The 12,627-nt window shown below is 40.4% G+C and overlaps 1 protein-coding gene across 1 annotated transcript in view; it reads left to right on the plus strand.

Moving 5' to 3' along the window:
* Mrrf (mitochondrial ribosome recycling factor) overlaps window positions 1-12,627 on the plus strand; it is a 53,087-nt gene that overhangs the window by 1,867 nt on the left and 38,593 nt on the right. The window contains exons 2-3 of the mRNA XM_021155532.1: window positions 3,333-3,544; window positions 8,045-8,200. Coding sequence (XP_021011191.1) covers window positions 3,361-3,544; window positions 8,045-8,200 — 340 coding nt within the window. The 5' untranslated portion in view covers window positions 3,333-3,360. The remainder of the gene's footprint in view (window positions 1-3,332; window positions 3,545-8,044; window positions 8,201-12,627) is intronic.

The raw sequence follows: 12,627 nt of genomic DNA on the forward strand, positions 1-12,627 counted from the left end.
CAACTCTGGTGCCAGCATTTTGACATTTGGCAAGGATTTAATCTTTGTGGAAGTCCATCATCATACTTAACACATTTGTATGATGTCTTTATTTTTGTACTATACTAAGTACAGGGTACAGTAGTAAACAAGTAGGTTAGTAGGTAGATTCGTGTACTAGAGCTGTTGTGAAGTGCCAACAGTCATATGGAGATATTTAGATAAGGATCAAGTAATTATACATATTTACTTTTATTGTTAAAAATTATGTGCTGTGATGAAGTATTGGCATGAAAGCTACATTTCAGGAAATGTGACCAGTTTAGTTGGAAGAGCTGGCCAATGACCCTGTGCTCTGACAGAGTGATGATAAAGAAGAATGGATGGTAAAGAGATAAAGGGAGAACATTCCAAGCAGGGGACTAGGGATGGGGGTGGCACATGCCTTTAATCCCAGCACTCAGGAGGCAGAGGCAAGCAGATTATCTGAGTTCAAGGCCAGCCTGGTTATAGACTGAGTTCCAGGATGACCAAGACTACACAGAGAAACCCTGTCTTGTCAAACCAAAAAAAAAAAAAAAAAAAAAAAAAAAAAAAAAAAAAAAATGCTGTTGTATATCAATACACAGTGGGAGGCAGAGGCAGGCAGATCTCTGAGTTCCAGGCCAGCCTGGTCTACAGAGTGAGTTCCAGGACAGCCAGGGCTACACAGAGAAACCCTGTCTTGTCAAAAAAAAAAAAAAAAAAAAAAAAAGAAAGAAAAGAAAAAAAAATGTATGTTGTATATCAATACACAGTGGTTGGAAGGGGCTGCTGAAGCAGTAGACAAGCCAGGATATAGGTTCATAAATGTATGAAACTGTTAAAAGAGTCAATAAAAAGCGTTATTAAAATATTCATTATTTAAAATGAAAGAAAGATGTGGTGAAAGTTGTTGCTGAGAAGGACTGACCTCCTCAAGGTCACACATGCAGTAAGAGGAGAAACAGGTTCTCTTGTGAGTGGGTTGGCTAGTTATTGGAACATACTAGAACTCTCCTAAGTTTCTTCTTTAGTTTTAGTGCGTCATGTATGCTGACCTGACTGTTCGTGTTCCTAAGGTTAAAGACCCAAAGGACTGCTTTATTGAACTCCACTGTGAAATTTCCTGGCTTCTGTGCAGTGAAATGTATGCCTCAAGCATTCCAGCAATGTGGTTATTTATAGAGTTGTCTTCCGGTTCACTTGGATTGGGTCTGCTTTTCGGTACTGCATTTTCTGTCAAAGGTTGTTTATTTCTAACCCATTTCAGTTTCCTGTTGCTTTGTGGATTGGTATTATGGCCCACAACAGGAACTCCAGGAAACCTGTCATGCACAACTGCAGCCAGATTGAGACCCTGTCAATTAAAAAAAAAACACCGCACATTATTATATACCCATATTTGGGTATAAATATGAGTTGGACATTGGCTATATTAGGTAGAAACTTAGATTTAGAAGTGTCACACAGAGCTAAACTTTTGTGAACAGTTCTTAATAGTATTTGACTATTCCTTATCTTGGACACTTAATCTCTGAGCCTCAGTTTTAACACGTACAAAGTGGGGACTGTAATGCTTTGTCTGTGACATTATTGATAGGAGTAAAGCAAGCAGCCCAGGCCTGTGTTTGTAGAGCCCACACAGGCTGATTGCAGATATGCAGCATAACTTGCTGTCAAAAATTCCATCAAGAAAAATTGTTTGCCTTTGTATTATTCATGCTTTTTTTTTTCTCTTTGGCTTGTTTTTTTAAGACAAGATCTCATCTAGCTTAAGCTAGCCTCTAGTTTGCTGTGTAAGTGAGCCTGACCTTGAACCCTCCTCTTCCCCTCCCCTGCCTTACTTCCTAACTGCTAGGATTGTAGGCAGGCCTCACCACACATGGCATTGTGTGTTGCTCATCTTTTCATTAAAGAGAATTCACAATGGTAATAGTGGTCACACGTCTTGAACAGCCGGCGTATTCCAGGTACCATGCGGCTGTTTCACAGTTATGTGTATTGTTTACATGTACTCACTATTTCATTTTTAAATGAGACTCATCTTGCTCACTGAGAGAGAAAAGATGAATTGCCCCAGGCAGAAATTAATATTCATGTCTGACTGAATCTAGGCCACTTTATACCTCAGTCCTGATATCTGTGCAAGTGTCTTCCTCATATCTGACCCGAAGGAAAACTGATAGCTATCAGTAAGCATTCTTTTTTGTGTCCCTGTTATATAGTTGTTACCAAGCCAAGTGTTTTACCTGCCTAGCCTCGTTATTCCCAACTTGAAGAAGTAAGTACCAGTCCCATTTTACAGAAGAGAAAATGAAGATGCACAGAGTGCTGGGGTGGATCTGTCAGTGGTGGATCTGGGATTGGGTTCCTGCTGTGGAATGCCTGCTCTTGTTTACTCCATTATGCTGCACCAACATTTTAGCAGTTGTTTTTTTAATGAGATGTGATTTTCAAAGACAGTGCTTCCAGACACTTGATACTAGTTGTTCTTAATTTTTAGCTAATAGCCAGATTCTTGGCAGAAGCTCTCAGTGTTATACTGTTGGCTAGGACTGTGTTCTGTCTCAGGGGGAGCAAGAGCATCTTTGTATGGTCAAAGACTTCAGAAGTCTGTATAAGTTGTGTTAACTCAATGGATGGTGGCATTTCCCAGTTCTAGACCGTGAAAGACCTCAGTCCTCACTCATGCTTCAGACTCAAATTAAAGTGCATTCTAATTGGTAATCAGTGCATAAGGAACCAAAGAAAATTTGAATTTAATGCCGCCATGTACGTTTTATAGTCATTTTATGCCTATTAAAATGTTTTTCTTACTTAAACTCTCTTCTAGTACTCGGCCTTTCCTCTTAAGCTTTATCAAGATTTTGTGCTTTTGCTCATATAAGGGCTTAATTAGCGTCATTACAGATTTAGGCTGCTGCACATTTGCTGAGCAGGCATTTAGATGCACTGGAAGAACTCTCCAGACGGGGTGGGTCACTTAAGACTCTGAGCCTCAGTCTCTTCATCCTGTAAAATGAGGCTAATCCTTCTTCCCTGGGGATGCTGGGAGGAGGGTTAGGGATAATGTATGCACAGTGCCAAGGCCATGGCTTAGTTTGAGGGTTGCTTGGCAGTTGGCATAAATTCATTTTGTAAGTTGCTGTGGCTTTTCTTTTACTGAAGCCCCCCCTCCCCCTTTTGAGAGAGGGTTTCTCTGTGTGGCCGTGACTGTCCTGGAACTCTCTTTGTAGGCCAGGCTAGCCTCAAACCTTGCCTTTGCCTCTGAGTGCTGGGATTAAAGGTGTGCACTACCACTTACTGAGATCTTTGTGTCTTGTTCTTTGTAGTGGCTGCTTCTGAGGATTCTCTTCCATCATGGCCTTGGGAATAAGATGCTTTCGCCTGTTGCACCCTGCTTTTCGCAGTTACCATGCTGCTTTGACCAGACCTGTTTCAGAAGTTTCCATGAAGACAGTGAGTGGAAGACAACATGACCATAGGCAGTACTCAGCCTACCCAGCAGTACCAGTTCGCCATTTTGCAACCAAGAAAGCCAAAGGTAGATGGTCTCCTTTCCCATCTCATCCCTTTCTCATGTTTAGCAGAGATCTCAGAGGTGTACTGAGTTTCTTTCCTTTCCATATAAGGAAATGATATTCAGATGTTCATAGACTAGCTGTGTTAGAACTTAGGACTTGTTTTGTTACCTTTATACCTCAATTTATTTTTGTTAGTAGCTCAGAAAATGCCTAACTTACTTCATTTAGATGCAGAACTAGAGGTAAAAGTACCAAGCGAACTGGTGGCCTCGTGGCAGGGATCAGCATACTCTCTTGTCTTTTAGGAAGACTCAGATTGGGGGTATAATTAAAGCCAGAAGGGTTTTGGGTGAACGGGCATTAAAGCCATGGGTTAGATGGATGATCTTAATGGTTTATGTCATTAAGAATGAGATTTTGATGTTCTGCAGGTCTGAGCTTAAATGCCACCTCCTCCAGGATGCCTTCCTTGGCCTGAGACTGGGTCAGGTCCCCTGTTACATGCACTCATGTACACTATTATTTTTCTTTGACACACTTAGAACTGTAGTAACTCATCTATCAGTTGTAAAATTGATTATTGTTTGTTACCTGTCTGCCCTGTTGGATCCGATGAAGATCAGTTTCTTTGTTGTTGTTGTTTAGCACTCTCCAGGGCTGTATATAAACTGTGTTTTCAGAACATTTGTGGGATGAATGAATGACAGGAAATGGTGAGGCAGGCCCGCTGTTTGCAGTGGTGTATCAGGGAGCCCCATTGAGGATGGCACTAGAAAAATATGCTGCTGGGTATTACCACCCCTCCCCACACACAGACCCCAACTTTCTTTTTTGTTCAACACAGATTCAGATCTGCTTTTTGTTGAAAAGAGGATTGGCACTTCGATGAAGGAAAAGTAGTGCTTCCAAGATTTATCTTCTGTTTAGTTAAGTGTTTGATTTGTATGTTATTTTTTAACATTTCTACTCCAACCCTTACCATTATCCGTTGAAAATAATAATAATTTTGCAGTGTAGAAACCCTTATGATTAATGAATACAGATTTTAACATGTAGTAAATACAGAAGCTGAGGTATAGTTGCCCATGGACTCATCCAGATAGGGGAAGCACAGGGAACCTGGGGCTTCTGAGGCTGTGGTATCACAGTCTTGTAGATGCCCAGTGTGGCCTGTAAGCAGCATCTTTCCTCTGGCTGCTGACAGTCTCTTAAATTTACTGGAGTCTTTCTACAGTGGGGATGCTGTCCCTAGTGTTTGTGCTACAAGGGATGTCTTTCACTATAGTAGTTTTCGGTTCTCTTCTTTGTACTTTTTGTATCTTTTTCAAGAACTCTTTTCTATCCCAAGGGAATTTATTTCTAAATGTGATATGAATTAATAATTTTAACTGTTAAGCTGGCTGTGGTGGCTCACACCTGTAATCCCAGTGCTGGAGAGGCTGAGGCAGGAGGATTACTTCTAGCTCAAGGTGGTCCTGGGCTGAATAGTGAATCTCTAGGCCACCCTGGTTTGTAGAGTGAGATTTTTTTTTTTCAAGAAAACAGAAACTAAAGCTCAGTTCATGTTTCTTTTCCACATGGACTGTAAGCGGTGTGGCCAGCACTTTGTTATCTAATTGGTGTGAACTTGTATGTTGTATGCCACATTTCCTTATGTATATAGTTTCTGTTGAACTGCCTTGTTTCTGCACCAAATTGTCCTCACTTCCATACTCAGCCACAAAGCCTCTCATGCTGTGCTGCGGATCTTCACCTATGACACGCATTTTTGTCTTGTCTTTTTCCTCTTCTACGTGAAGCTTCTATGTGAACCAACATTTTCTAGAAAATGATATCATTACTGTATAAATTATGATATGCTCATAATTTATTTTTAGGCATAAGATACAGAAAAGCACATACCTACATTATTAAGTGATTGGCTCAGTGGATTTTTAGAAGCTGTACACAACCATATATCCATCTCCCAGATCAAGAAATAAAATGTAGGGAGACTGGCGAGATAGTTTAGCAGTTAAGAGCATTGGCTAACTCAGAGGACCGGAGTTTGATTCCTAGCACCCACATGGTGGCTCAGTACTGTAACTACAATTCTAGAGTAGAATGGCAGTGAGGTTAGCTTATGCTTAGGATCACAGTTTCCATGGACTTAACTTTTTATTTGCTCTGCATAGCAGTTACCAAGAACAATATGTTCAAATCTCCTGGTAGGAGTGTAGAATGAACAGGTCCCCTTTTCCATTTTGTGGCTACCTTATGTGTATATGTATACTTTATACCCTGAATTATTACATGTCTTCTTCTGATACTATTTTGAAGAAGTCCTCATTTCTAATAATGCATTGTCTTAAAATATTTTACTTGCTATTAATATAATAAAACTGACTTCATTAATATTTTTCAGGTTTATACATTTTTTTCTATCCACTAAACCTGTAATTTCATATATTTATAAAGTTTCTTGTATATTCTGAATGGTTAAATTAAAGTCTTACTGAGAGCCTTGAGCTCTTGGCTAGTCATTTTGATTCATTTTTGTTTATCTTATTTGTTGAGTATTTACATTTTAATTTTGTTTTGTACTTTTTTGTGGTTTTCTTTCCTTTTTCTTCCTTTCTATTAAGTTAATCAGGTTTCTTTATTTCTTTTTCATCTCTGCTAATTTGCAAACTATGTGTGTATAATCATGTGTCTTTAGTTGGCTAGTTACCCTTAACTTTTTTTTTTTAGCATTTTCATAGAAATAAAACTACAACTTGCTAATTTTCACAAACTGAAGTCACCAGTATAACCAAGACTCCCCTTACCCTGCAATCAAGAACTAGTGTGTGGGGACCCATGCCTATAATCTTAGTCCTCAAGAGGCTGAAGCAGACAGAGAAACAGACAGGCAGATAGACTAACCCACCAACCTAGCAAGACAGTGTCTCATAAACCAGAGGCTGGGGCTGTAGCTCAGTGGTAGAACACTCTCCCACATCAGAAGTCCCTTTCCACCCACATCTAGTGAGTGTCTTTTCTCTTGTCTCCTATGGGTACTAAATTACTCAGATGTCTGCTGTCACAGATTGGGTCTGTTTGTTATACACTACTCAGGATCTATTCTAATATATGGCTTTTTTTTAAAACTATAGTATGTATTTTTGTGTCTGGCCTCTTCATTCAACATGTAATTTTGATCCCTTATGGATAAATCTGTCTTTTCTCTTCAGCTTTTAGAGTGGTCTGTATGTCTTTGGTTTTCTTTATTCACAATCTGTCCAGATATGGATTAGCTTCTATTGTTCTGCTTGTAATGAGTGTTTTTGAATTGACATTTTTTATCAGCTCCAAAAATAATAAGCCCTTACCCTTTTTACTCAAGAGCAGTGGGGGCTTTGAGCAGGATAGTGACTTGAACAGACCTTTAGAAGGGAAGCCACTCTGCTTCTTGTTCATTGGTTACTTTGGACAAATGTTTAAATGCCTTACATCCCAGAGTTTGTATTTTCCGACTCAGAGAACTATCTTGAGTGTCAGATGGAAGAGAGTATTTGAAGTTGCATTTCAAATTAGGATGTGGAACACAGCACAGTCAACTAGCTGTAGATAATAAAAATTGCTGAATGAATTTTAATGTTTTGTTAAGTGTCTAGTATTAGCATCATAGCCTTTATTACACAGATACTATCTAGGTATTTTCATCTTCCTGATCCTTTCCCACCCCTATGTAGAAATACAAGAGTATTTGTGCCACATGCACATTAATTACAGAATGTATGTGGAAAAACCCCTGACGTTTAGACATGATATCAGATTCCACCCGCCCTCTAGCACTGTTGATTTTCTAAGCTATTCGTCAGTGTGCTCTGGTGGTTAGTATTTAATGTCTCTGCAGTTCATTTTGTCCAGATCAGCCATAGTGCTGAGCCTAACCTTGTCTTAGTATGATTGAACCTGAATTAATGCATTTCCTTTCTCTCCATTAGACTTGTGGAGATGGTCTTATGAAAAGTTCATGGGCTTAAAATTAGACAGATCTGGGACCAAACCTTGACTTGACCATTTCCTGACCTGTGACCTTAGGCAAGTTACTTTACCTTTCTTGTCTTCTGTTTTTCTAAACAATAAGGTATTGATTTACTTCTGGACTCCTCAGTGTATGTCTACTCTTTTGGGTGTGTAAGTAACTTCATTTGTCTTCCTTTAGCAGCTTTATAATACAGACTTTATTAGTCTTCTTTTATGAAGATAGAGTAGCTTGTCCAATGTCATAGAGCCAGTGTGCTGCAGTTGGCTAAACCCAGAATGTCTAATTGTAAAGCCTGTGCCCTTGCTAATGTCCAAGGATTTAGCACGGATGTGGGAGCTAGCTGATACCCAGTACATACGAGCTCCTGGGTAGGGCAGAGATGAATTGTATAAAAGTCTAGCCCTTGACAGTGCGCCTGTGCACAGCAGGCACCTTTGAAACTGCCAATGTTTGTTACTTGTGTTATGCTTCTGTTCTGTTACTCACTGGCTGTTTGTTCCCTTTTTAGCTAAAGGGAAAGGACAGCCCCAGGCCAGGGTGACCATTAATAGAGCCTTGGTTGAGGATATAATCAACTTGGAAGAGGTGGATGAAGACATGAAATCTGTGACAGAAGCACTTAAGGATAATTTCAATAAGACTCTCAACGTAAGGACTGCACCAGGTTAGTGGCTGAACCTAAGTTTCCGGGAGCGTTACAGTGGGAAAGAACAAGGCTGTGTCACCGAGTCAGCTCGTGTCGGCCTGACTAACTGGTGTTTATGAGCAGTTACTTTTCCATAACGGAGGACTTTCCTTGTCTAGTTTCTGCTGTATGGCTTTGGGGCAGTAGAATGTAAGTGAGTTAGTGTGTCTCATGGCTCTGGGGTAGTGCTGAATGTGTCCATTAAGCAGCTGTGTCCTGTGGGGAAGTATTATGTTTGGCCCACAGAAAATTAGCACAGTGGTGAGAAAACCTGTCACGATTGGTGCTCTTATAGAATTACACTCTCAAAAAGATGTGTTCTTTTATAGTTGGAGATATAAGCAAATGCAGGTATCTAGGCTCATAGTTCTATGTCCTTAGTCTCCTTTTTCCCCAGTTTGTTTTATTTGGTAGTTCTTAGCCTGTACTGAAAACTGAATTCTACAGACATGCCCACCTGAGGCCCTTTTGTACCCAAGAGCTTGACCAGGAAGATTCCGTTTAGGTTAATAGCTTCCTGAAAGAGGCTTTCCTAAGTGGGAAATGTCAGAACTGTCTAGGAGAACTGTTTGCAGATGTGATGGAGAAGTGGGTTGTCAGCTAATGGTACAAGTGGGCAGGAAAAATCCAATTGCTGTTAAATTGGCCTTTTGCAAATTGTCATCATCCTATAGTTAAGCCTGGGACCCCCACCACCACCATCACCACCAAGGTATCTGCGGGAACTTCAGCTCTCTCATTCATGTTTTGATTGGGGAAGTTTTTAAGGAAAACAGAAGATATTTCATGAACTTGTTTGTAAAAAGTCCTCAGTTCATTATAAAAATGATCAGAACCATGTTGAGTTCAGAGATGCGATCTGGCGGGAAACTAGAAGGCAGTTCCTGGCATTTGTTAACCTTTGTGCTGGGGTGTTTCTGCCTCTGCTGACAGTACAGCGTGCCATTCAATCTCTCCCAACTGTTTATTTTAAGCTTGCTTATTATTTTAGGTATGAAACTGATAAAGTGCTCTGTCTCCCCTGTGCTTTCTGGCCTGTTAACATTCTGCAGCCGAAACCAGAGAGCAGCTTGAGAGAAGCCTGGGGAGAAACGTGATACTTAAAATGAGCCAGCCAGTTCCACTCTTGTTGAACTTAAAAAGATGATAGGCTCGGAAAGAGGGTGGGAGTGTAATTTGTTAAATGTTAACCTCTGAGAAAATGAGGGGCAGGAGTGAGCTTGAGGGAGATTCTCACTGGGGACAGATTGAGGGGAAAGGATTTGATGCATTATGTCGATACGGATTGAGGGGATAGGAACCACCACAACTGCACAGACATGCTCATGAGGGGACTTCTGTGGCAAGGCTCTTACAGTCCGTCTGGAAAGCTGAGCTAAGACCTATCTGTAGCAGACCTCCCCTTTTCCCTTCTCTTATGGTTTAGTTTGTATAATGTTCTGTGTAGAATTTGAGGCTGTAAAGAAACGGGGTGAAACAAGCTAAATTTAGCCAGTGGTCTCTGCTAGACAGGTTCTTTTACATCATCTTGCACTCTTACCTGAGCCAGCCACACTTTTCCTCTTCACGTGCATCTGTCCCATGACATATGCTGGTACTTGGCCTCCATGCAGGCTTGTCCTTCCTTGGGCTGCTTTCCCTCATCCCCCATCATCCTTGTTCACTTGTTGCAATGGTGCTGAGCACACACTTTGTGGCACTTACTGAAATAGGTACAGAGACACAGAGGGAAAATCTGCTTCCTAACTTCCAGGAACTTAGGAACTCATATGAAAGGGCAGACAGGTAAACCACTGTGTAAAACCACATAATGCAGTAGTGAATACATAGCTAGAGATGGTCATGTTTGTACTTGGATTTAAGTTCTGTAATAAGAGCTGTTGTGACACTGGGCAAATTATTCTGTTTGCCTCAACTTCCTCATCTGTAAAATGGTCGCAATAATAATCATCTTATAAGTTAATGAAAGCATTAGAAAGTATTAGCATGGGCTGGATAGATGGCTCAGCACTGATTGCTCTTTTAAGGGTCCTGAGTTCAAATCCCAGCAACCACATGGTGGCTCACAACCATCTGTAATGGGATCTGACACCCTCATATGGTGTGTCTGAAGATAGCTACAGTATACTTACATATAACAATAAATAAATTTTGGGGCAGGAATGAGCAGAGGTCCTGAGTTCAGTTCCCAGCAACCACATACTGGCTCAAAATGAGTTCAATTCCCATCGACCACATGGTGGCTCACAACCATCTGTACAGCTACAGTGTACTCATATACATAAAAAAATATTTTTTAAAAAGTATTAGCATGAAGCATTGCTTATAGGATGTGTTCAGTAACTTAAGGCTGCCGTCATTACTGTTGAAACATGCGTAGGATACTTGAGGGCTTGTAAGAAGGGTCTGAAAACTGAGGAGGCAGACAGGGTTCTTGAGATCAGGTACTGCTACAGAGAGATGTTAAAGAGACTTCTCTGAGTAAAGACGCACATGCCTACATAGTGGTCGACATAGTGAGTTCTAGGCCAGCCAGAGGGAAAAACAAGTCATATACTAGAATTTCAACGCTTTCGTCCTACCTCACCTTACCAAACACTGGGATCATGGGAGTGAGTCCATAGACCCAGCTTTAAATAAGATTTATTCAAGAAATGTTGAGAAAAATTATAAGTGAATCTAAGATACTATGGAGTGAAAGATCTGATGTTATTTGGATATTAGTTCTTTTCTGCTAGATCTGTTGATGTATGGAAACCTAAATCTAAAAATTTTAAGTGATTGTAGTTAATTTTAAAAGATGAGAAAACTCTAAATAATTTATAAGGTGATTCAGCCAACTAATTTATAGCAATCAATGACTGATTCCTTGGATCACTCTGGGTGAAGTGGTTATTTAAAGATGATTAACTATTCTGAGCATAGTAGATAGTTCCAATCTCGGTGTCTTTGACCATTGCTTTGTAATTCTTAAAGTAGACATCTATACTTTCTTAGTTAAGTTTGTTCTTGGTTGTAAGCTATGGTGAAATAAATAACTTTTATAATTTCAAAAACATGGAAATATATTCCCAATAGAAGGGAAATTACATGCAAGGATGTTCATTTGATTAAAACATAAAAATTCCAGTAAATCATAGCAGCACTATTGGGTCTCAGTTATAAATGCTTTTTAGAATACTATTGGGTCTAGTCCTCATAAAAGCACTTTAAGTACAGTTCCTGTCTCATTTAAAGATCAGGAAGTGGTAGCCCAGAAGGGGCTTAGAATCTGGGAGCAGTGAGTTGTTATTAGGTCCTTGGATTTTTAGAACTGTGGAGACTTTTTATCATTATACATTTTGCAGGTAAAAGCCAGTGTTGCCAACTACTGTCTGTCATCTTATGATGACACTGAATCTGGATGAGTACTTCAAATCTGGTCTTTGGGCCATAGTGCGGTAGTGCATTAATCCCACACCATGTTGTCAGAATAGCTTTAGTTTATTTGAAAGATACCTCTCCCACCTCCAGGACCCCGTTTCTCTTTGTATCTCTGAATAAACTGTCCACTAGTAGTTCCTGCGGTGAGTAATAAGGGTTTAGTTTCATTTGCATAGGAAGTCAGAGACTTTGAATAATGTTCTGTCTAGAGCAGTGGATTTATTTATCTTTTTTGACTAATGAAAATTTTGCTCAGAATATTCAGGTCTGGAAAAGGATCAGATCTAGAGTAACAGTGAGGTTTTAATAATCTGTGCTTTGTTTGTTTTAGTGGACTTGTTTCTGAAGAGGGTCTCAGGACCAAAGGCAAGGGAACATAAGGAAGTTGTTCTAAACAGGCTGTATGCTAGACTTGTGTGGTGAATTAAAAACATTACAACAGAATCAGGATCTCTGGGGGTGGGAGTGGGGGTGGCAAGAGTAAAGGCCAAAGCCCTGATGCTTCTGTGCACAGTTGTTTCTGTGTAGAGAAGGAGAAGAACATAGTTTGCAATCAGACTTGAGCAGACATGAGTGAGACTCTTGGCTCTGGATTGTTATTTTTCACTTGTTAACTCTGTGATCTTGGTCTGTTTATTTTTCTCAAGTCTCATTTTCTCATCTGTAAAGTGATGGTAATAACGAGAGCATGGCAGGGTGGGACAGAGAAGCCTAGCCTGCCTCTAGAAGATCAGGCTGTAGGCAGGCCTTGTAGGGCATTTTCTTAATTAATAATTGATGGGGGAGGGCCATCCCTGGGCTGGTGGTCCTGGGTTCTATAAGAAAGCAGGCTGAGCTGGACAGTGGTGGCACACACCTTTAATCCCAGCACTTGGGAGGCAGAGGCAGACGGATTTCTGAGTTCAAGGCCAGCCTGGTCTACAGAGTGAGTTCCAGGACAGCCAGGGCTACACAGAGAAACCCTGTCTCGAAAAAAGAGCTGT

This window comes from Mus caroli, chromosome 2 (genome assembly GCF_900094665.2).
Source record: "Mus caroli chromosome 2, CAROLI_EIJ_v1.1, whole genome shotgun sequence".
Taxonomy (NCBI): Eukaryota; Metazoa; Chordata; class Mammalia; order Rodentia; family Muridae; genus Mus; species Mus caroli.